At 39.5% G+C, this 24,127-nt stretch overlaps 1 protein-coding gene across 9 annotated transcripts in view; it reads right to left on the bottom strand.

Annotated features, from left to right (window-relative positions):
* Positions 1–4,071: 4,071 nt before the first annotated feature.
* Positions 4,072–24,127, bottom strand: part of MBNL2 (muscleblind like splicing regulator 2) — a 104,988-nt gene continuing 84,932 nt past the window's right edge. For 5 of the 9 annotated variants that reach the window (XM_038158627.1, XM_038158675.1, XM_038158702.1 and 2 more), the window contains 3 exons: positions 21,486–21,521; positions 19,977–20,071; positions 4,072–5,078 (listed from right to left, as the gene is read on the bottom strand). In XM_038158627.1, the coding sequence (XP_038014555.1) occupies positions 5,064–5,078; positions 19,977–20,071; positions 21,486–21,521 (146 nt within the window). In that variant the 3' untranslated portion in view covers positions 4,072–5,063. The remainder of the gene's footprint in view (positions 5,079–19,976; positions 20,072–21,485; positions 21,522–24,127) is intronic. The other 4 variants (XM_038158666.1, XM_038158692.1, XM_038158656.1 and 1 more) reach the window with 2 other exon arrangements.

Here is a 24,127-nt window from a genome sequence, read left to right as displayed (position 1 = left end):
TAGTATTGCATTTTTTTCCCCTGTTACAGCAGAAGGTATTTTCATGTAATTAAACATGTAATTTATTTTCTATGATTTCTATGGGGTTTATAATTACAGAATTAGAAGACTAACACTTTAGAATGCATTTCCATAATTTATCCATTCACAGAAAATCCAACTATCTATTGCATACCTTTATGCTCAAATACATTACATGCCAGCAATAATGCAACAGCTGAGGTGATTTTGCTCTCACACACACCCACTCCAGCAATAAACATCATCTTGACCCATGTAAAAAAGCCTCCAGAACTGTCAATTATATGACATTAAAAATGCAGGCTACTGGACAAAAGGCTTAGCTAGAGAACTGATTGCAGGCATAAAGAGCATGGTACGCTCAGATGACCATATGATCAGACGCCAAGGAAGGTGTTCAGCAGTTCCAGGCGAGGTATTATTTTTGGTCCCATGAATTCAATAAATGTCAGTAGCAGGAGATGCAATGCCTGCACTGTTGAGCAGCCTTGCTCACAAGTCCTTTTATCTACTGTCACCCACAGTACAGAAATGTTGGGTTGCTCCTGAGCTCTCTTCTGGAGTGAAACAACTCTTTTGGCAAGAAAACCCAGTTGCTGTTTTAATAACTTGCTCAAGAGTCACTCCCAAAGTGCAGCATGAACAAGGTTCAACCAGTTTTGGCTTTCTTTGCTGTATACAAACATGCAAAACTATTCCAGCAGTCTCTGATCCCTCAAATGTCACATCCCCTTTCTTTCACGCTTTTAATTCCAGTGGATTGCGAGAACACCCCAGTGCTCAGATTACTTCAGATTTTAGAACTGACAACCAAGCAAAACATGGAGAATAAGTCTTATGGCCATGGCTACCCCATGTGGGGCCAGGGGAGGTTCATGGCCAAGCGCCGGGGGGAAAACCAAAGGTTTCTAAAAGCTCTTCTCTAGAAGTAACTTGCTCCATTTTGGAATCTCTGATGTTATCTGAAAGGAGGATGCTTTGCACATGGACATATACAGACACTGTGGGTTTGCTGTGGCCCCTGAAAGCTCATGGCTTCCATGAGCACTTCTCCAATGCCAGGAAAATGCCCAAGTTGACAAGAAACAAAGCAGCTTTTAGACAAGAAAAGTGACATGTCCTGACCCTTCTTGGCAGCTGACAACTGTCCAGGGTGGGGTTTAACATAAGAAAGTGTCAACAGACAGGCTTCCCGCTCCTGAGTCATTAGGAGTTGAATTTTAATAATTTGCTGCTTCTGCTCTACAATGCCCTTGCAGCTCTCTAATGCTCCAGTCCTTCCCCGTCCCTGCAAGTCATCCTATTTCTCCTCTCCATCCCACATACTTATTCTCAGCAGGCTTCTGGCTCAGTATGTGTGTGACACATCCAAATAGACTGGTTGACCTGGTGGTTTTCCACATCACTTGTGACTTTGGGCTCCTTTCAAACCAGCCTTGTGCTGACGAAGTGTAGACAACTTTATGACACAAACTCTTCTAGATTCTGCAGGAATTGTATTTCCTTTCTTTAAAAGCATTTAAAAAATAAAACAGAGAAGGCAGTGTGAAATAACCACGGAGCTGCCACCCAGAGTGCTTAATTTAATCCCTCCTCTGTCACTAGTTTGCCATGCAATCCCTGCCTGTGGGCACACAACTCCTTTGTGATACTGCTCTCTCCAGAGGAACTAGCAGATAACAGGGATTATCTGTTGGTGCAACACTCTTCAAGATGTAGGAAAGAAAAGAAGATGCAAAGGATGTGCCACCAAAAATTCACCACAATGGTCAGGCAATTGTGAACCAACCTCTGGGATAACCAGTGCCTGCCCGCACCCCGGCCTGTGCAGGTGGGAGGGAAGGGCTCGGGATGGCTGTTGGAGGCTGGAGCCCAGTGGCGTGGCATCCTCGGCAGGAGAAGGGCTTCCTCACACAGCATCTGAACCTAGGGACTGCATATCCTGAACCTAGGGACTGCACTTAAGGATTTGTTACCTGAACAAGCAATTAAGGAAAAAATAAAATTGAAAAAATACATACCTTTTAAAGATTTCTATTTTTAGTTACCCCAGGCCCCTCTTCCCAGAGCGCACCACAAGAAAGGATCGCCCCGACTCCGCTCTCATTTTAAAATGCTTCTTTTTATTTCAGTGGTTGTACATTGGGTGAATGAATTTAACGTCACAACAGAAATAGAATGGCTATTTAACAGACCACTAGTAATTATATATGCTGGAAAAGAGTGAATGAAGGGGTTTCTTTTAACTGTTACTGAAATATTCATTGTACGTGTTGTCAATTATGCTGGATGAGAGAGGCAAACAAAAAGGTATTTTGGTGAGGTGCTGTATCCTTTGAAGAAAATAAGCACTGAGACATCTCAAGTCACTTGAAACCATGTCCCAGCTACAGTATTTACTGTCTCCGTGTTGGCCCATCTCATGGTTCTTTTAGGGGGTTATATTTCTTGTTGTATTTTTTAATTAAACAAAGCATTTAAAATTTAATCATTTTCATTAGAATTTTTTTTAAAATATAAACAAAGTTTTGGCAAATAATATTTATACAGAAAAATAGTTTTAGATCTTCCCAAATTTTGAAATAGTCTATAAAATTACTTTATAAATAAATAAAATGCAGAATCTGTTGTACACGTATTTGCACATCTCTGTAATTGCCTCCTTACTGTTAGCATAGGTTTGTACTTGTACAGTTTTCAGGAATATTACAAAGTCATAAAGTCGGAAAGTGGATCTCTTATTAAAAATACATTTTCTCTTTTTGTCTGTCAGTTTATCTGGATGAAAGACCTGATGTATCTGAAGCTTCGTCATCCATGGGCAAAAAATAGTAATATTGGATTAATTGTAAAAAACATAGAATAACAGTAATTTTGAAACATAAAAAGTTCACACAAAATGATGTCTTGAAGAGTTATCTACATAAAATATTTAAACATGGATAATTTACCATTTAGTATTATACAATAAGCTACCCAAATGCCTAAATTAACTATTATAAAAAAATAAAAACAACTTTGACAGATATAGGCAAGTTGCAGTGTCAACTACCTAGTTATAATGACTGAGAAAGTCTACAAATATTAGTGTTTTAATAGTATATAATGGTGATACCTTAACTGCTAAAGTAACAAGTTAAGATACGTTATTTTTCCACAAATTAAACTAACGCAACGTTACAAGCACTATGTTAATTTTACAACCAAATTGTGATTATTTTTTTTCTTTCGGATGATCAAATCTCCAGCTTTATATATAAATAGATAGTAATTAGACATCGGACAAACAAGATTTAGCCTGGAAAATAATTTTAGACAAATAATAATATGGTTAGTGCCTTCAGTCGTTCAGAACAGGCAGTGCTGCCAAAGTTTAAAATAGTTTACAATCAATCTGAAGAGGTTAAGTTAAAATACTGCAATCACTAGTAATGTCCACATAGAAAACTTATGCTGCAAACAATTATACATAATATCCACTTATAACAGCTGTCTTGTTTTTTTTAAACAATAATTTAAAAACTATGTCATTTATGTGATACATGTGCAACATATAAAATGTGAAATATGAAATATTTGGTACAATAGTGCTTGAAACAAATCTCAAATCAAACAAATGAAATTTTAATTATACATATATAATTACCTTGTAAATCAACAAAGTATTTAAAAAAGTAAACAACATTAAAATCTGCTTCATCCATATATATGTATGTATGTATATATAACATGTATATAATTGTATTAAAGATATCTTCATACTTTTGTGACATAAAATATGTTTTTAAAGGAAAACAATTAAAAGAACTATTTTTTCTCCACTCTAATCTGGTTACAATCTTATAATCCAATTAAAAAAATGCAAATACAGTAATGATTTATTAAACTGAATCTCATTCTACATTCTTAGTGTTCAGTTAATAGCCTAGATTAAAGTCACCTATGAAGTTTCAGTGACTCAACTGAATTTTAATTAAATTAGAGTATCATACAATCTCTTCATCTACAGCCTTTTTTTTTTTGCCTTTTCTTTTGTTAGTTTGATCTTGGTTTTTTTTTTGTTTTGTTTTGTTTGATTTTACACTTCTAGAAATTACTTCTTAACAGCTTGGATCTTTTTGGTAACCTGACTATGAGTTTCAAAGATTATTCACGTCCGATGAGATTTGACTGTTGGCATCAGGCTCACTTTCATCAAGTCTGATGTGACAAAATTTAGGCACTTCTGCAAAGTCTATTTTAAAAACATTATAAATATACTTGTAAAATAATATTCTCAAGACTTTGTTCTTTTGGGGATTGAAAGGGGTATGAAGTTCATACTGTGCAAAATTTTTAAAATTTTCTTCTGCTATTCTGCTATGATTCAAATGCAACTTCTCCATACAAGTCAAACACCAACCATGTGCATCTAAAGACTTTGTGCTTTACTTTGGACTTCTGGCTAAAAAGATCAGATTGGCAGGATGATGTGCAGGACACCAGGCTGCGTTTCACCTCCTCTGTCTTGGAATCAACTCACGAAGGGAGCAAAACCAAGATTTTTTTTTAACTGAGAAGAAAACCCCGAATCATAGTTTGGGTGAAAATTAAACCTGCAACTGGGGAAAGTTTTTAGTCAATTCAATTCAATTATTGCTGAGCTCGAAAGATTCATAAACATGGAATCTCACGAGACTAATTGATCTGGACCATTTTCATTAGGTGTAGTTATGGAGAAACGACAATATTTGCAATAATTAAACTATGCTTAGAAAATCTTTAAAACTAAATGTTATCCTTTATGTCTTGAAACATCACAGCTGGTATCAGGTAGTTAACTATTTTAGGTTGGAGTATAGTAAGCATACCATATTTAATATTCATATATGACATAGCAGCACTAGCTTTTTTGAGTTTTTGATTTGTCCATAAGAACAAATTCTTGACTTAGCATGCAGTTTGTGGCAACTCTAGAGAGGAGGAGACGGGGTAGTATGTACAGTAGCCGTGCTTGGCCGTCCGCAGGGAGGCTTCGTGACACTCCGTTCCGCTCCTGCCGGCTATTTCAGGATTATCTGTTGAGAGAAAGGGAAAGCGTGATCGCGCTTTTAGGTGACGCGGGGACAGCAGTGCGCCCAGCCGGCCCGCGCTGGCCTGACTGAGCTCAGGCACAGCTCACACAGGACAGCGTCCCGTGTGGGACAGTGCCCCACGTGGGACAATGTCCCCTGTGGGACAGCATCCCGTGTGTGTGGGACAGCATCCTGCGTCCTCAGGCTGCCTGGGAGGTGTTTGTGTCTCAAACACCTGGTTTTCATCCCCTGCACACATGTGCATGAGAACATGCAGAGGGGCTACTTTATGTGTCAACATACTGGAGGGCAGTGCTGAATCCAGGGCCTGGCCATAGGTGGGTCTGCACCCTCAGCGCCCTGCCTATCAGTGGAGGCGAAAGCCCTGCACCTCCCAGAGGAGCTCAAAGAGCATCTGTGCCTGGGGCACAGCTCCCACTGTGCTCTCAGAAAGTCAAGAATGACCAGGGGAAACAATGGAGGCAGGGCTCCTTGCCACTAACAAGCAAAAAGATGTACTGGGCTGGGTGTTTTCATGAAGCAAAAGTGTCTTTTCAATGCACTTCTAGCAGCTGCTTATTCCCTAAAAAAATTAACTGCAGATCAGTGAACTTGAAAGGTTTTCTCACTCTTCCTTATGGCAAGGATTCCAGGGGGAATACCATAGTGGTACCTCTGTGCACCTAACTAGTCACTAACCTTGCTGCTTTACCTTCATGGTGTCTCAAATGGAGGGTGAAACAATCATTTTACAGGTGTATTTTACTTGTGCTTCCAATATTGCAAAGGTTAAATGCACAGTGTGCTCAGCAACCAACTCCACCTGCTCACAGTATGGGAAAATGTTTCAGATTTCCATCACCTGCCTGAAATGGCTGTCAGTGAAAGTGATATCAAAAGGCAGAGGTGTGATATTTTATCACGCCGTTGCTATCCCGTGCTCCAGACTTAAGCACAAGTCAAGGAATTAAGAGTGTATTGCCTGCTCTTCCTGTTTCATTTAGCACTTGGCATATTTTTAAGCTGTATTTGCAGGTGGTATGCAAGGCAGTCATGACAGCACTTGGACCTACTTGTGTATTATGAAGCTTGACCACTGCTTAATGCAATATTTGTATTAAAAGGTGGGGGGGGAAGGTGTTTGGAAATTAACTTAAGCAACATACTACCTCTGACATACACACCACTGAAAAAAAACCACTTGGTTCTGCACTTCAAGTGCTTGTCCCAGTCCCCTGCTCATCACCCCACTGCTCCTCACAGCTGCACTGCCTCACTCTCTGTACACAAGCACCATCTCCCTGACCCCAATGACCTTGCCAGCAAGCCAAAAAGCCATCTTTGATTGCCATCAGCTCTGGAAATCTGGTGACACGTGAGGCCCCATTGTAATGACACTGTACAAACACCTGCTGCTCCAAAGGACTTAACATCTAAATACATCATGCACACAACAAGGACATATATTTTTAATGAACTTCCACCCATTGTGAGTTTGTTAGCTTATCGCCTATCTTCTGTTTCCTTTTGAAATAACAAAGAAATACCTTTGCTCAAATAATAAAGCCCTTTCTGTGATAACCCTGGTCCAGCTCCAGCACGGTGATTTGACAATACGTGTAAAGAACACAGCCATGCTGAAAATAAGAAATGACCAAGATTTTCAGCACTGGTATTTTTAGCATGTTACAACCCAACATTAATATAATTAATAAAGCAGCTTTAGCTACACTGGGTTAGCCATAATCACACAAGTGTATTTAAAGGATCCTAAGGTCTCACTTAATGGGACATAACCTGAAACTTAGTAAGTATTTTACTCAGTAAAATCCCAGAATTTCAGACACTGCAGCTGACTACATCACCTGCTAACTTTTGAGGGGATAAACTTGCATTTCCTATAGCTTTTTTTCCTCAAGTACAGGGAGACAGGTAACTGCCCCTTGTGCCAAGATTACTTTGGTCAAACAGTTCCACAAGACCAGTGTTCACAGTTCCCCCAGAATGTGTGACAGTGAAGGCAGAAGGGCCTAATCTCAGGCTGTTTCTCAGAAAAATAGTAGGACAATTCCTGGCATTTTGATTAACCTAAGTGCCACTCATCCTGCTGTGTGCCAGGCAGGACAGAGGGGTTTTGGGCAATGTGAAAGAGCAGAGACCCCTTCTCTTCCCTGCCCTGGTGAGTGGCAAAGCCCAAGGTAAGGACTTCACTGCTGTGTCCCTATTCCTGCCTTTTCTCTCCTCCTATCAAAACTCAGGATCACAGTAAAGACAATGTGAACACTTTTCTGTGCAAGCATGTCCTGTTTATGGGTTGCAGTTGCCAGAGGAGCAGCTGGAGCTCTCACTGCCATGCCTCTACTGCTGCCAGTGGCTGTGGAGCTGGCTTGCTCCCACTGCATCATCTTCGATGTGCCGCCCCTTGTACAAGGGCCGTAACTAGGGCACGTTGCACCCAGCTATTTCTAGTACACGTAGGAGTCCTCCTAGGAAAAAACCCTCAAGTCTCTCCTTCAGAACAAGCTTCTCCAGTGCAGAGTCGCAGAACTGAGGAGCTGCATTTCTTTTTTAACCTTAGCCACAAAGTGTAAAACATCTCCCATAGTCTTTAATTACATGTTCACACCCTATTTCTCAAAAGATATCACAACTCTGCCACAGCTACATACACAGGCATCAGCTTCTGCCACTGTTTTTTTTTTTTCCGCCGTGTCTGACAAACATAAATTGCTAAACTACTTTACATGGAAAACACACTGTGAACCTCTCCTGTTTAATCTACAAATGAAGTAATAAACTGTGATGGAAGGCAGAGGTTATCTAAGTCTGCATCACTGCTAATTGCTCCATCACTTGCATGGTGAAAAAGAAGCTGTATTGGAGAAAGGAACATCCCTACAAACACTTTCTACAGAGTCTGCACTCCCTTGTTACTTGTAAATAAGTCCAGCCACCTTCATGGTTACTACTCTTTGAAGAATTACATCTCAAATGCACATATATATGACTTGTCGTATTTGCACTGATACTATTATAACATTATACTTCACAGCAACAGGATGCAATGTCATGACACTTCTACCATAGTATATATAGGAAAAAACCCTGAAAAACAAGATTATACAAAGACAGGTCAAGCACGGGAATGCATTTTCTCATGCTCTGAATGGTTAAGATCCATGGGTGTGGATACAGACATGCCAGAAAACACACCTTCTGCTGCTGCAGTAGAAGATCTAGTAAGAAGACTATTTCCAGCATAAGCAAAATGGCCTGGCACTTAGAGTCCTGAGTAGCATCTCACAGAAGATTTAATAACAAGAAAGGGCTTTTTTTTTTTGAGGTCATCACAGACAAAGGTATCCTCTCCATCATCTTCTTTCTTGGTACCTGTTTGAAGTGGCAGAAAGCTGTCTACCCTTTAGATTAAAATCATTCACACTGTGCCAATGACAGTTAACAGACCTCACTGAAACTAGTAATACAACCAGTGAACCTAAATTTCTGCAAACCACGTTCTAAATTCGCTCCTCAAATTTTTCCCTCTCTTTAGAGGTGACATTTTCAGCTCCTAAATGTCAAGACTTTCTTTCCAACCAGAGCATGCCTCTTTTAGACCTTTACCATCAGGATTTCTGAGTGATCATAGTCACAAGGGTCATTAAGCCCTTTGTGCAACATAGAATATCCCAAAATTCAGGGCTGCTCATAAGGGTGACACAGTTCTGCAGTGTCATCCAGGGGAACAACAACCATGAGAGATATTACTGCCAACGGTTTCAGCTTCTCACCAACTACCAGTGCAGATAAATCGATTTGGGAGTTCCTCAGACCTGGCAAAGGTGGCTGTGATCAGTCATTGTCTCAAGACTCAAAAAGTAAAATTGAAAGTCTTTTTAAATTAAAGTAGGAATTCCATTTTTGTGAACTCTTTTCTGACACTCAGGTTACTGCTTTACTTGATACAGTTCATGGAATTGACCAAATTACAGAGAATCATGACTAGGTTCTAGGAATTACAAGAACACTGGGTTGAGATTTTCTGTTTTGAAGCTACAATTCACAAAGCTTCTTTATAGTCTCTGACTTAAATTCATTTTCCAGTTCCAGATTTATTATACAATGATGAATACAGAAAATTTACCATTCTGCATGAATTCAGTGTACATGAACTCTTGTTCAACTAAAGACCTGTCACAGTGGATCAGCTGGAAAACATGACTTTGCATCTACCACTGACATGTTTCTTTTTCAGAAGTTTTGAAAATATTAGTCCAAAATACAGTGTGCTTTATAAGCCCTAATACATTTTAAGATGTTAAGACTGTATTTGATCTTCACATTACAAAGCACTTACCCCTCCAAAAATTAACTCAGACATAGCAAACATTCTGGTCTGCTCAGCCTTCCATTTTGAAAGCAATGTGGTAATAGGAGTTTCTTGTAAACAGGATTTATCTCAGAGCATTTCAGACACGAATGCCTTAGCAGTCACCCATTTTGCATCTTCCTAGGCTACCTCAGGCAACTTATTTTAGCATGAGACAGATAATCAACTCATGATGCTTTTCTGCCCTCCACCAAATGAAAGAGTCTGTGGTGAACAGTTTGCACCAAGGTATTTAACTTTTGAACATCTGGGTCAGGATAGATGAACCCTTCCACAGTGACATTTTCTGTTTGCATGTTTTTCACACGAGTAGCAGACTGACTGGTCAGATATATCTGGGGTATACATTAAAAATGACAGATATTTTCAGACAGTCGGCTCATATCAGGCTGTCTCATAACTTCTCCCTCTTTCTAAAAATAAAAGTAACACCAAGTATTTCTTCCTTATGACAAGGAACCCAAGACTATTTATATTTCCCCAAGCCTTTGGGAAATGCTTCCATGTCTTTATTTTTCATTTTCTCTTAGAATGTTCTCTTGTGGCATGTGCCTCGTTCCTTTTTTTCAAAATAAACAACTTTTCTTTTTTTATTTTTTATTTTTTTTTTAATTAGTAGTGGCAAAAGATGAGTAACTGTTCAGACACTTATTGAAAGTAATCCGTATTGTATCAGTTATGCCTGGTCTTATCTTACATATGCCTGGTCAATTTTTACGTAACCTTACAGATGGACTTTTTCACTTTCTTTTTCCTACAAATTCTGCAGCAGCACCTCCATGAAGCACCATCCCACTTGCCCACACCAGGGCTCCCACCAAGACTGTCCCATGGGATAGGTTTTACCCCTGTCTTGACCACTGACAGATGAGCCAGCTCCAACTCTTGCTTGCATTAAATGCAGCCTGGACTTTTTCCTTTGCTACTCCTTCTCCCCTGAAACACTGTTCTCGTTTCCTGCATATCATCATTTAATGGATATGTGCTTTGTTTTATTCACTAACCATGGTCCTCTCTTAAATCCAGGGCTAAAGGAGGATTTTCTCTTATTGCTTTTCCATTAATCCAGTTCAGCCCCAATATTTATCTACTTTGCTCATCAATAAGATGACCTCTGATTTGAACACAGTGAGTGAGATGTCTGGGCCACAGATGGCTGCCTGGCCATACAGGCTCTAATATGGGGGCATCAGGTGTTTCCTGAGGGCTGCAGGTCCTATTTCCTTGGCTTTCTCATAGCCCATTCCCTCACATGGTAATTCTGGTACCCTGTGCCATTCTCTTTCTTCTTCCCTAAATTTGAGTGTGCGCAGTTTTGCCTGTCCCATATGTTGATGATATGCCTCTGGAAATGGCTGAGGGTCAGATGTCCATGCTGTAGTGGACACATCTGCTTGCACATTTTCATTCCATCAGGCACAAGCTGTTGGCCATTAGAGTGTCATAAAACTGACTAAGACCTTGTCTGAATCCAGCTCTTCATGATGATCTAAAAAAAAAGTTCAAGGCAATTATGGGATCCCAAAGGGTTCAAGGGTTCAGCAGCACCATTTTTCTCATTTAATAGTCACAAAGTCCTGAGAGAAGAGACCAAAGCCACTTGTGCTGCCAACTCCTTAGCTTGCTTATGAGCTTCAATAGGTATTTACTCAAGTAATAATGTACAATATTGAAGTTCAACTTAATAAGTATTTACTCGCTCTGGAGAAACAGAGGATTACTTGGTTTAGAAATGAAAGCAATCTGGCTTTATTTATTCTTCTTTAAAGTAATAAATAATGCAGTGCTAAAAATTGATCATAACATACGCTAATATATTCTACCAAAATCTATTTTTAACTCATTGCAGAGGCAGCAGACAGGCTACAGAGAAGTGAGAAAACCACTGCTGTAGTATTTTAGGAGCACCCATACAGTGACTGTTTTGGATAGCCACTCAATTCTACCTCCCAGCAGGTCTGAGCTACTGCAATAATCTGTATTTTTCACTTCCTACTTTTAGGTAATTTTCCTCCTCTTCTTGAATTTTAGAAACTATCAGAATAGGCTTGCACAGAGAAACTGAGAGCACAAATGAGTGAAAGCCAAGCACAAGTTGGGCATTATCTGTGGAAATGCCCATATTTCTCTTGCAGGGGTGTTACTTCTCCACCCAGACATCCTCATTTAGCCTTTTTTTTTTTAACAAAATCTGCTTTGCATTTTCCTTTTAGACACCAAGCATGCCCACATCATGCAACATGAGGCTGCCAATACACATGCAGCATCCTTTTTAGGCAAAGGCACCGCTGCAAACAGGGCACAGCTGGCACTGTGACTGCAGACTCCTCAGCAGTTACCATCACTCTGAAACCCCTCCTCTCCCAAAACCTGGCACTCCTGTTCAGACTCCCTTCAAAGCAAGAGACAACATCCAGAACTAAACTAGAACACAGAAAAGTACCAAATTTATGTTCATGAAGATTACTCGTAAGACCTTGAGTCAGTTTTATAAAACTCACTGTACTCGTAACTACTCTGAGGAAATCTTAACTTTCCTAACTTTTGACTACTTACCACTTCCTTAATTTTCTTCTTATCTGATTACTCTCACATAAACAGCCATGCATACTAGTGTATGCCATGGCAGGTGATATTGCACTAAAAATGAAGTCAGGCAAGTTAGCAAATGTTTGCATCCAGCTGAAAGTCACAACAGATACAATCAACAAAACTAAATATACAGATGTTTCCAGTGCAGCCTCCTGCACACTCAAAGCCAAAGACTGGAATTTCTAGTAGGCAATAAATCATACACCAAGATAAAAATATGATCTTTGTTTAATTCAAGGGAAAGTACTTGGAGCACCTAGAGATGTCCAGATGCAATTATTTTAAAGGACAGGACCCTAGACAAGTACATCTGCAGCTTCACACTGCTCTGTGTTGTTAAAATTTTATGATGGAAAAACCTGGACTCACATGGAGCTGTGTGTATAAACCATGAAACACTCATTTTGCCCCAAATGCCTACAAAATTAGTGGACTTCAGAAATAATTTCCTATGTTTAAATAATAAATACATGCTCCAAAAGACTTTTACTCCACTTGTAAAAGTATCAGTTGTTGAATAATTGAATGCAAGAACATAAAAAGAAATTATCATATCAAGCATCAACACTTTTTCCTTAAATTTCTATAACAGGGAAGGGAAATCTGTTTTGATTTTTGTTACATAAAAGAATGAAGCCTTTGCTTACTGCTTATGTTGTGTGACACTGCCATCTAGCAGGATACCAGAGGAAGTCAGGTTTTAGTCCTATACAGGGGAGAGGGGTATGATGGGAGAATTTCTAAAAAAAACCCAAAACAAAACAGAGATTTTTTTTCATTTCTTCCCCACTGGCTTCTTGTATATGAACATGCAATCTAAAATTCCATATACAAGCCTGCTGGAATTTTTTATCATCTACAAATAAACAACATGCTATGTGAAGAGGCCAAAAACTATTTTAAAATAAGACTCAGTAAAGTTTGCATGAAACTAAAATAGAGTTTCATTATATTTTCCAGGGTAATCTTTTAGTTTTGCTTCTCTGGTGCCTTAGAAAACATTTTTTGCCACTTATTTTGTACCATCAGTTGTTTCTAGGCAGTTCAAAGGATGTTTTCTTGACACTGTTCAAGATTTGCTGTGGGCTTTAATAATGGAAACTCTCACTTCTTGAGTCTGTGAGTCCCAGCTACTTACCGGTGTCAGACGAAATAATTTGAGTGAGATGAGGCTTGTGATTCTTGTGTGTCTAGCATGAAAGAAGCAGCAAGCAGTTTGCCCTTCCTACTGTGATAAGCTATTGCTATTTAAATATCTTCTCTAGAGAAATGATTTTTCATGATCAAGGGTCACATAGGTTTGTTTTTCCAGCCTGGTACAGGTACAAAGCAAGATGGACAGTCCTTAGGTGGGCTTGCTAGATGCCCCAACACTGTTCTCCTCTGAGCTGGCTCCCTGAAAGCATTCCCTCTGATAATGTGTCTGAGGATGGAACCTGTTCCTCTGTCTCCTCTTCTGGACTTTTCCAAGTCAGATTCAAATCACTCTTTCTGTTGGAATGGAATTTTCTATAGGAGCATTTAACTTGGAACTTTATGGAATTTTTAGACCAAAACTTTCAGTCAGAAAAAAAAACCCAAAACAAAACTAAAACTATTTAGATACTCATTATTCACAAAGAAGTGCTTTCCTACCTGTTCCCTCATTCCCTCAGAAACTGCAATTAAAGGTTTTCTATGAATTTTGCATAGGCTCTTATTTGTAATGTTCTTGTGTGCTGGCACTAAGGTTGTAAATAACATTTGTTTCCACTTCCCACCTTCTTTCTCAAAAGCTTGCTTTTAAACAACAACAAAAATAGTCCATTTCTTACAATTTACCAGATTTTTCAATTCATTTTCTCAGCATATTGCTACTTTTCTCCCTGTTTACAAGTACAGCAGGTTTCCATGAGGAAGAAAGGGAATGTGAAACAGTAAAAGCCTTGTCAGCAGTGCTATGGGCAGCTCTCTGCCCTGCCAGACAGCTTCCTGGGGTTACAGAGGAATGGAGAGGAAACCCTGCTGGGGGACACCAAGGAATTTTTGCACAAGGGAGCAACTGGCATGTCTGCTTTGTGCAGAAGGGGAGATCACCTCGAGTCAGTGCCCCCGCAGACATTCTGGTCTGAGAAGAATCAGCTTCCCATGGGAGTGGTGCTGCCTTTGCGGGCACCTTGGCAAGGAGTGGGGTTCAGTTGCTGCACATAGCAGCTCTGCTCCTTCCTGACAAAGCCACCACACATGATGTCCCAAATCCCAAAAGCTCTGCATGTTTGTATTTTACACTATGTTAAGTAGTTTTTGAATCCTGGGGCAAATATTTAAAATGTCCTTTTGTTTGTGACACTCAAACATTACTATTTTTATTTTTGCTTCATTGTATTCTAACAGATTTTGACAGAACTGAAGGCTACTGAATGATTTCATAATTAATATCTGCATAATTGCCACCTAATTCAGTGCAAATGCTGATGCATAATTTAAAGCAGCTGTGCCAGATAATCACAAGCCTTAGCATGAGACAGCCTGTTGATCTTTTATTTCTTTTTAGACACAGGCTCTAAGTATTTAATTTTAATTTTGGATATGTTCTTTACTATCTCCTTCTTGATAAAAGGTCATATAACCAGTAGAATAATGTCACGAAATAACATCTTTAAGCAGCATTCTCTATTATGCTATTTTTATACTATCAGTCTCTGCCCATTTTCATTGGTACAAAAAAAATAAAGCCATGAACTGTTCTGAATTGATGCCATGTGAGCAAGACTCATATTGCTTGGAATTTGGTATATGTCCTCTAATAACCAGGAACTATGGAAACACTCACTGAACCTGAGGACACAGATTAGGACACAGAAATGCTGGTGTCTTAACCCCCTGCCACACTCACTGAGGTGACACAACCTAGTCAGTCAGCCAGCAAAGCCTGGAGATCCCTTGATGTCTTACCAGCTTGGGTCATGGGCTCACCAGGGGTTTATTACCACTTGGGCTAAGGGCTAATGCCTCTTGCATGTCATCTCACTGCCAGTTCAGAAGTAGGTATGCAAATTTGTCTGTAGGTCTTGTATTGCATCTGCCAAGTTTGTGAAAATGTCTTGGGTAACGCAGACATTTTAACCCAAGGTTATCTTAGGACAATCTCAAACGTCACCAGACACATGTTTAGGCAACCAAACCAAGCCCTGTGAGACTTTTGAAGGACAAGCCAGGCTACTCTCCAGATTTCATCTGACTGGGCTGATAAAACTTCACAGTCTACAATGGGTATTTAAACTTGTATCTTGCATGTAGACACCCATACTTAGACAACAACACTTAAGTGTCTTAATTTTGGGCTGAGTTCTAATCCTTGAAGGACTCAACAAGATAAATATATATAAATGGAAAAGTAGTGAGGCTTTCTAATTTAGAAATTTAAAGCCCCCACAAGGAGGTGCTTGCCAGTATTTAAAAGTGATCTTCAGCCCCAAAAGTCAGAATAACATCTTTCTCAAATAATGTCAGGATAAACCATCCTCTGTTGAATTACCTTTGGTGTGCAGGGTGGAGGAAGTCACAATTTTCTGCATTTCCATTACAGGAACATCCTTATCTCCAAATAGGCTCTATCTTATCTTTCTAATCCTGTATTTTCTCATAAAGTAAACAGCAAAACAAGAAGAGAAAAAAGCTTCCAAAATAATTTTCCTTAAGATCTATGACTTTTGTATCATCTTGAAATTGCAGCACTGTACATTCTTAGCCTAAAAAAACAGCCAGTAAATATTGCTCTTTCCCTCTACAACCAATTGAAAGGAGGTGGTACCAAGGTGGGGATTGGTCTCTTCTCCTAAGTAGCAAGTGATAGGATGAGAGAAAAATCGCCTCAAGTTGTACTGCGAAGGTTGAGATTGGATATTAGGAAACATTTCTCCATGGAAAGGGTTGAAACCATGCCCAAAGCAGTCACCATCCCTGGAGGTATTTAAAAGACTGCTGCACTTAAGGGCATGGTTTAGTGGTGAACTTTGCAGTCCTGGGTTTTTTCCAGCCTAAATGATTCTGTGATTCTACCTGTTAGTGAAGCTCAGCAGGTAACAGTTACCTTGCTTGCTTGAGTATTGCTAGTCCACTAGCTGAAGGAGTAACAAAAGCTTTGACAAAGATCTCTGAAGTACATATTTACACACAAAGACTGTATTAATATTTTAAGCAGGACGTCCTATGTAGCTCTGTCCACATGCATGCACTAGAGGGAGCCAGGACCAAACCCTCTGGATTCATGTCCTAACACTGCTTCTCACCATTATTTCACATGGTTTCAAACTTTGCTCCAAGAAAATGCTGTCAGCATCTCCAAAGAACTGAACTGAAAATTCATCAAGCATCTGCTGCTGAAGTGGGTTTAAGCAGCTGAGGCTTCAAGGCCCATCCTGGCAGGAATGGCTGGCGCAATTGTGAAGAGCAGAAGAAGGAAAAGGGGAAGGGCCTTTTACCTTTGACCAGTCATACTCCTGGACATGTACCTTTCCAGCTACCTTCCACTGGAAAGCTGAAGTCCCCTCCCCTCCATTCCCTCTCACCACAGCCTGGCAGCTACAGTAAGTGGGGCATTTTGCAGCATCCTGTTTACATTGCATTGCACCAAAGCAATTCTCCTCCCCTCTGAAGAACGCTGCAAGAAAATTATTTTTAAAACCTAAACTCTGTAAGTCAGAAAAAGCATGGGATGCCAAATTTTCCATATATTCTTAACTAGTGTCACCCTGCACAGATGTACACAATACATACAGCCTTTAAGTCTACATAATCTTCTCATGTGCCTCGTGCCATACGTTGAACACACAAAGCCCAGAGTTGCTGGCCAAGCACGACTGACAGTGCGTGCCAGTGCAGGTGTATTTTGAGCTCTTACTCATGTTATTTTCTGAATGAAAGGATATACAGAAGACATGAGACATAGTGACTTTTTTTTTCAAAATATGTACTGACAGCACATACTGAATATTTTACTGGACCCAATGGAGTTATTATGTTTTATTAGCCATCAGCTGAGACTCCATAACTTTTGGGATGTTGACTTTTCCCTTCCACTTGTGCTTCAAAGACACTGGGATCATCACACTCAATCCCAGGACGACCTGCAATCTTTCCCCAGGTCAGAATACTAAAGCAAATGATATTCAGATAAATTATTAAGCTCTGCTAAAACTTTCTTTTCATGCCCAGAATTGTGAGGAGAAGCTGTGGGAGCTGAAATGGGACTGAAGGCTGCAAGCTGAAGGCTGCAGGTTGTAAAAAAAAACTGTGGTAGAGACACTGGAAAGAGGAAACTGTACCTCGCAGATATGTAAAGCAGTGTGGCACAGACTAGAGAAGGAAATTTTATCTGGTGGGGAATTAAAAAAGTCCTTTTCTGAAATACTCAGGAGAGTTTAAACCCATACAAGGGGACACAAAGAATGCTATGACCATGAACAAAGTCATGCTAATTACCAACTTAATAACCTACTCCTGCTATGTTTCTTGGGTTAAAGAAATACTGAGAATTGGAGCCACAGAGTTACCGTGGGGCTTTCCTAGCATTGTAACTTTGTCTCCAATCTTAAGATGTTGTAAATAAACAGAAAACTTGGGAGTTTTGTCTCTTATAAAGAAGAATTAAATACTACTGCTTTCCTTACTTTGAAATACATGGTTTCTTAACAGTAACTTTTAAAGACTTTAAATTACTAAAACAAAGACAGGAGAGAGAAAAAAGAAGACTGTGATGGCACATACTACAGAAGCCAACAAGCTCCCAACTCATCTCCTCCACGTGCAGTGGTGCAGAGCTTTGGTAGCACACCTACATTTCATTCTACGGGCAAGGGACAGAGGCAAGACCTTCCAGGGCAATTTTCCCTGGAAAAAGTCCTAACACAGAGTTCCAGAAAAGCAGATGATCTAGATGCCAAACTTACAAATGGCTGAAGTAAAACAAGTGAAAACCCATCCTCCTGTTAAACCATCTATTAATTTCAGCATGGAATTGTATGTATACACACACATATGCAACTAGATAAACAATTCCTGTTAAATTTAAAATGCTATAATCCTTCAATGCAAACAAAATCTGCACTGGGAAAGAAGCGGCTCTGCCTGCCATCCTGATAGATGAGGAAGAGCATTAAGGCACACCTTTGTCTTCTCAGTGGCACTAGTTACTTGCATGAAAGTGTTCCCATTAAGTTAAAAAAAAATACTGCTTTCTGGTCCTTTTGTAGGCATCCATGTATTTATTCTACCTTCAGCCCCAGTCAGCCCCTCTGGCACTCAGGAGTGCAGGTGGTGGAGCTGCCCCAGCTGCATTCCTGGGCTGGAAAGGGTCCCTGGCTCAACCTCTCCCCAAACCATGCCATTTTCTCCTAGTCTCTTAGCATCTTCAAGTCCCTCTGTCACCACTTTGAGATCACAAAACTACACTGGATACCACCAATTTTCTGCTATAGACACTGTTCTGGGAAGGACTGTGTAATGCACCATTTGCCTGCTGCACCTTCACCCTTAACCCAAGCATTTTTCACAAGCTAGCTCTCAGAAAAGTAAGCACAAAACAACAACCCTCTTTTGGTGAAAATGGTAGAAGCAAAAACATCACAATGTTGGCAAACGAACCTTAAAAAACCCAAAGAAAATGGACTGGTTTGTATTTCTTTAAGAAAGTAGGATGTATTTCAGAGGTAGTATATTTTTCCTAAATTATTGAAAATAAACTCTTGCAGCAAGTTATATTTTTCCATGAGATACCTCAATAGTTTTGGGAATGCCAGTAAAAAAAATAAACCTGTTAGTATATTATTATTAAGCAAAACATTTTCACATATTTCTTTCGAAGTCCTTGGCAAGTGGAGGGGAAGGAACCAACAGGCAGCATTTCTACTGGGTCTGCAACAGCTTGTCAGTCTGTCCAGGAGCAACACAAGGAAAGATGTTGGGGACATAGCCCTTTGCTTTCTTCTGGTGAGCAAATCTGCTTGTTTGCTTTTCCATCTGACCTCTCAGAACCTGAGGGGAACCCATCTCAGGTGGGAGTGCCTGAGTATGGTCCCAGAACAAGAGAAAAGACAGAGTGATCCAACTGCTGTGCAAACTCCTCTCTCGGTACATCAGGGTGGGAACCACCCCAACAGAGGAGTCAAAGCTACACACCCCAGGCTGCAATAGATAAGTCTTCCTTGGGAATCAGATCCTACAGGAGGAGGGGAAACCCAACCAAAATGAAAACTGCCATTAACGTAAACTGCAGAAGAAGAGGAGAAAGTATCATCTTTCCTAGCCTACCTCAGACAATAATCCTTGGGATTCTTTCTATAAGCATTCTTCCTTAGGGAAATATAATTCCCAGGTCAAAGATACACTTTCAAATATAAAGCAGGCATAGTCATAAGTATCTTCATTGCTGTTTTGATCACTAGAATTTACAGAAAACATTCATTTTTTTTCCAGCTGCCTTGTCCTGCTTGTGACTTTTTGACAGCTTCCATGCTTACAAATTAGTGACTTGCACACATCATGGAGAAGGCTACATTAACACACCTGAATGTTTGAAACCTGCGATGATCTTCCTTTTGAACTTAGGAGTTAATAACAGACTTTTGTAAGTAGTCCAGTGCTACGGTGATTCTAACTCCAGCTGGGTTAATTACACAGTAATTAGGTACAAACATCGCAACACAAAACACAGCTACATTATTATTTGCAACAAATGTTAACTCTAAATAAGTGCAACCTGTCCCACAAACACTTGCTATAAACGACTTAAAAATAAAAGTAAAATTTGATGGGGTAAACACAGAAATAAAAAAAAAAATTCTCAGTGAGAATTTTTTTTGTTAAAAAAATAAAATAAAAATCTCAGCACTCATTTAGAGTTCAGGATCTTGTGAAAGAAAGCTTTAAAAGGAGCAAACCTGATTTGCTGTGGCTGTTGCGGCGAAGGGAACACTTGTTGCAGGAGTTGTTGCTGCAGAGACAGTGGCGGCCGTAGCGTTGTGCATCATGGGTACTTTCAGGAGGGGAACCATGGAAGCAATGAACAGGAGGGTGCAGCATTATGGTAAGAGAAGTGGTATTTTTGGCATGGTGAATATCAAGAGCGGCAAGCCATCGTCATGGGTTAAACCGGCAGATGGCATGCAATCACAGTGCAAAGCGAGAAAGCGTGGCGGAGAAATAAAAAAAAAAGGGAAAATAGCTTATTACAAGTACAATTAAAGGAAGGTTGTCAACACAATCGGCGATTCCCAGAAAAAAAAGAGTAAGGACCACTGAAAATGCAAGTGCTGTCTCCAAGAAGAAGATTACTTGTGCAAATGAGGCCTTTATCAAAATAGCCCATTACCTGCGGATTGTTACATGCAAAATTTGTTTTCCCCCAGTACAGCTATAAAGCACTTCAAAATAAAATCCTACTAAAAAAACCCCAGTGGTTTATACTGGGAAGAAAACTGTTAAATGTTCATCTTAATTTTTAAACACAATTAAAAATGAATTATTTTCATGTATCTTCATTTAGAAGTAAGCTAGATACTCGCTGTCTTTCTTTATAATCCAATTTATGTGTTTTTTCCTACTAGCACTGCATAAGTGTTCGACTTTATCAGAGTTAAATTACCATCTGCTTGAGGCAAAAATCAGGAGAGGGATGATAATAATTATTCTGATATATATACTACTTTGTTTGATCTAAAAAAGCAAGATCGATTTTGTGAAAGACACTGCTTTTCCTTATTTTAAGAATGAATTTTAATCAGCCTCTTCATGGGGGAATTATTAATTTGATGTTTTAAAGGCTTGATATTTTAATTGTTTATGTGAGTAGGCCCAAAACCCAGAAATAAAATCACTGGATAGGGCATTAGAAGAAAGATTACTTTTCTGTCTCAGAGGCCGTGGCATTGGACTTCCACTCTGCATGCCCAAAATGTTAATTTCAAGTTGCAAATATATTAAAAGAAGGAGTGAGATTCAGATCACGAGTTTCAACAGAACCTCTGTGAATCAAAGTAGGCATTTCTGGGAAACGCTGATAAAACTTTCTAACACACAGCAAAGGAGAAATAGGCACACCACTATGAAACTTTCAAACACTGATGAAATTTGCTGGCTTTTTCCAGTATTTTATGATTTTATAGTACTAGACAATATAAAATATAAAGAGAAATAAAACTTTGAAAACTGAAAAGCAGACTGGAATTCATGGTATTATGCTTTTGCAGTGTAGTTGTTATAGCAGGTGATATCATGTCTAAACTGCAGCTTTCGTCTACAAATCTAAACACTCTGCAAAGTCAACCAGAAGGACAAGCGAACCTTTAAATCTAGTCAGTGGCTAAATCTCGCCTAGAATTTTTGAAACAAGTGAATATACATCATAAACAGTATAAAACAAGAGATCAATAAAGAAATTTGGAACCTACCAATACTGGTAGCGGGTGTCATGCACAAAACTGACCCTGCGTGTCATGCAATGATAGGTGAAAAAAGTGGATAAAGGGAAGAAACAGGTTAGCTGTTTAGAGTTAACATTCAAAGTGAGATTCAAGCATAACCACAGAGAAGTAAGTTAGTTAAATGAAACTGTAAGGTCATTCACAGTTTTGCTTAAACACAAAGAGGTGATTGTGTTCTTACTAAACTTCTGTATATACTGTGTGGGTTTTGGCATATTTCTGTACATATTCAAGATACTTCATAAACTTTTTAACTTATTAATGTTATCCTTTCACTTAGTGCTTTTGCAGCAACAGGTTTTTGTTTATAAAAACATCTGTGGTTAAAGACCACAGTATTTGAGACTTTTAGAAATCACTGCATAATTCAGACAGCTCAATGTTGCGCAATCAACATTCACCAATTTTTTGACATGTGGCAGGAAAAGAAAGCGGAATTAAGACAATATTCTACTGCAGGGGCTTTGCCAAATTTGTGTTTGATGTTAACCTAGCCATTCTTAACACAAAGAAAACAGTACTTTGACAAGTCCCAAGCTAAACACCTCAAAGCGTGTAACATTCCAGCAGAAGGCTCCCGGCGCGCCTCAGAGGTGCTGTGGGATGACTGCTCACCTGCCATGCAGTTTACCTTTGGTGCCTAGTCCACCCTTAACCTTTCTGGAAAGGCCAAATGAAAGAAAGAGATCAGCCTATTTCCAGTACAGTGCACACAGCAAGCTGGTGAAGGCAAGCAGGTAAGGAGACTAGTGCAAGGTATGTGCATATTTGACGGAGAGTCGAATATGCTTCCTGTATTCCTGCTGAATAACTACTGCAGCCCCACAGGGGACCGTCGCAGGACTTGCGTGACTATGAATGACCTTACCCAGAACAGTCCCCAGAGAATACACAAAGTTCCTCCTCTAGAGGCTATAGAAACACTAACAAACAGCAATGGGAAGAGAGAAAAGATCTGCTGTTTTTAAGATCGTTCACCGAAAAATAAGGAGAAGGTGACAAAGCAGTCAAACTGATGTAAAACAAACAAAGTGCAGAACTTCCGAGGTAAGCCATGCTAAGTCAAGCCCCACACTTTTTATTAGGGGAGCCAGTGGTTAATAAAGCAGAGAAGTTATATAAAACAATTAAGTTTTATATATATTCCAGCAGCAAAACTTGCCTTAAAATTTAACACACACGCACACACACACAAGGAACACATTTGAAGATTATACCAGTTTAGAAAAATCACATAATCATTTAAAATCCAACAGATAACGTCATGCATTGCTCCTCAGATGTGGGTTGCATGACAGTCCTTACACCCACCAAATCCAACCTTCCCGGGAAATGTGGGAATATCAGATGTATCATCTTTAATGGAAAGCACATGACACCCATTCTTATAGAGGGTGTTCCCTTTTTCTAAACTCCTCCCTTACCCTACTCCTCTCTTTAATATCCTTCCTTGGAGCTGATGGTGTTTGAAAAGAGCAGGAGGTTCATCACTTTAAGAAAGGTTTTCTACTCTGGGGCTTGGGCTCCATCTGGTATTTTATACCTCTGTTTCTTCTTTCTTATCATGCACTTGTGTTGGGACTTGACAACAACCTGGCCCTTAAGGTTTGGTTCCAAGATCTACCCTTCCTACCACCAGAAATTGGTCAGCTAAAACTAGAATTACAACAATTAGCTGGAAAGAGGGATGGACAATAAAAAGTACAAAAAGTGAGCTACTTAAGGAAGCATGAACACTCCAAAAGTCTGGAAAATATCCAAATGCTTTCTCACTGAAAAAGATTTAAACTATTGTATTTTCCATTAGTTAATTTGAAGTCCTTGTCAATTGCAAATAAGAGCAATAAGCCCTGAAGGGGAGTGCTTAGGAAGGAAAAATACCTATCATGCTACAAATTCTCATAGTTTCAATGTGAAATAAATTTCTGGAAATTTCTGTATGTTCTTCAAGCACAGGGCAGTCTTCCATTCACGTCCAAATAGGAGGTCTCACCATTTATTTATTTTTTTTCAAACACTCCCATAAATGTCAGTGTGTTTTCTGCCACACATATTTTGGTGCACCGATGTGCTAAAAATAAGGCTATGCTTTTACTTACTATTACAAATATGGGGGCAGGCTCCAAGGTTGTTACTGAGGCCTTACACAAAAATTCCATGAAGTCAAAACCATCTGTGTTTGTTTTTTATCTTTAAAAACATATGGGAATGCTGATAGATTGGGAAATCATCATGTGTTGCCTTTCATTCCTTGTTTAACCGACATTATTTCTATAAACTAAAATAACATTGCTGAAATGTCAAGCACATTTGCAAACACGTAGTTTTAAACTATTCTGAAGTTCACACTCGAGAACACCCTGATGCTAAAATACGTAATTTGTTAATAATGAATGAAATCACAGAATTCCTTCGGAGGGAAATTCTCCTTTGGGAAGTTGGAGTGGGGGTGACTGACACAATTTAGAGGGTTGTGTTGTTACTGCTTACACGAGCACCCGGCACATTCCTTCCCTTGCTCTGCTACCAGCCAGGGTGCAGGTCAAGCCATCTCTGAACGCTCTGATTTTCACAGAGCTCCGAGCACTGAAATGTAAATTACATTCACT

Source organism: Motacilla alba, chromosome 1, assembly GCF_015832195.1.
Source record: "Motacilla alba alba isolate MOTALB_02 chromosome 1, Motacilla_alba_V1.0_pri, whole genome shotgun sequence".
NCBI classification, from domain to species: domain Eukaryota; kingdom Metazoa; phylum Chordata; class Aves; order Passeriformes; family Motacillidae; genus Motacilla; species Motacilla alba.
The sequence above is the reverse complement of the archived record's forward strand: the minus strand, read 5'-3'. Positions and strand labels throughout refer to the sequence as shown.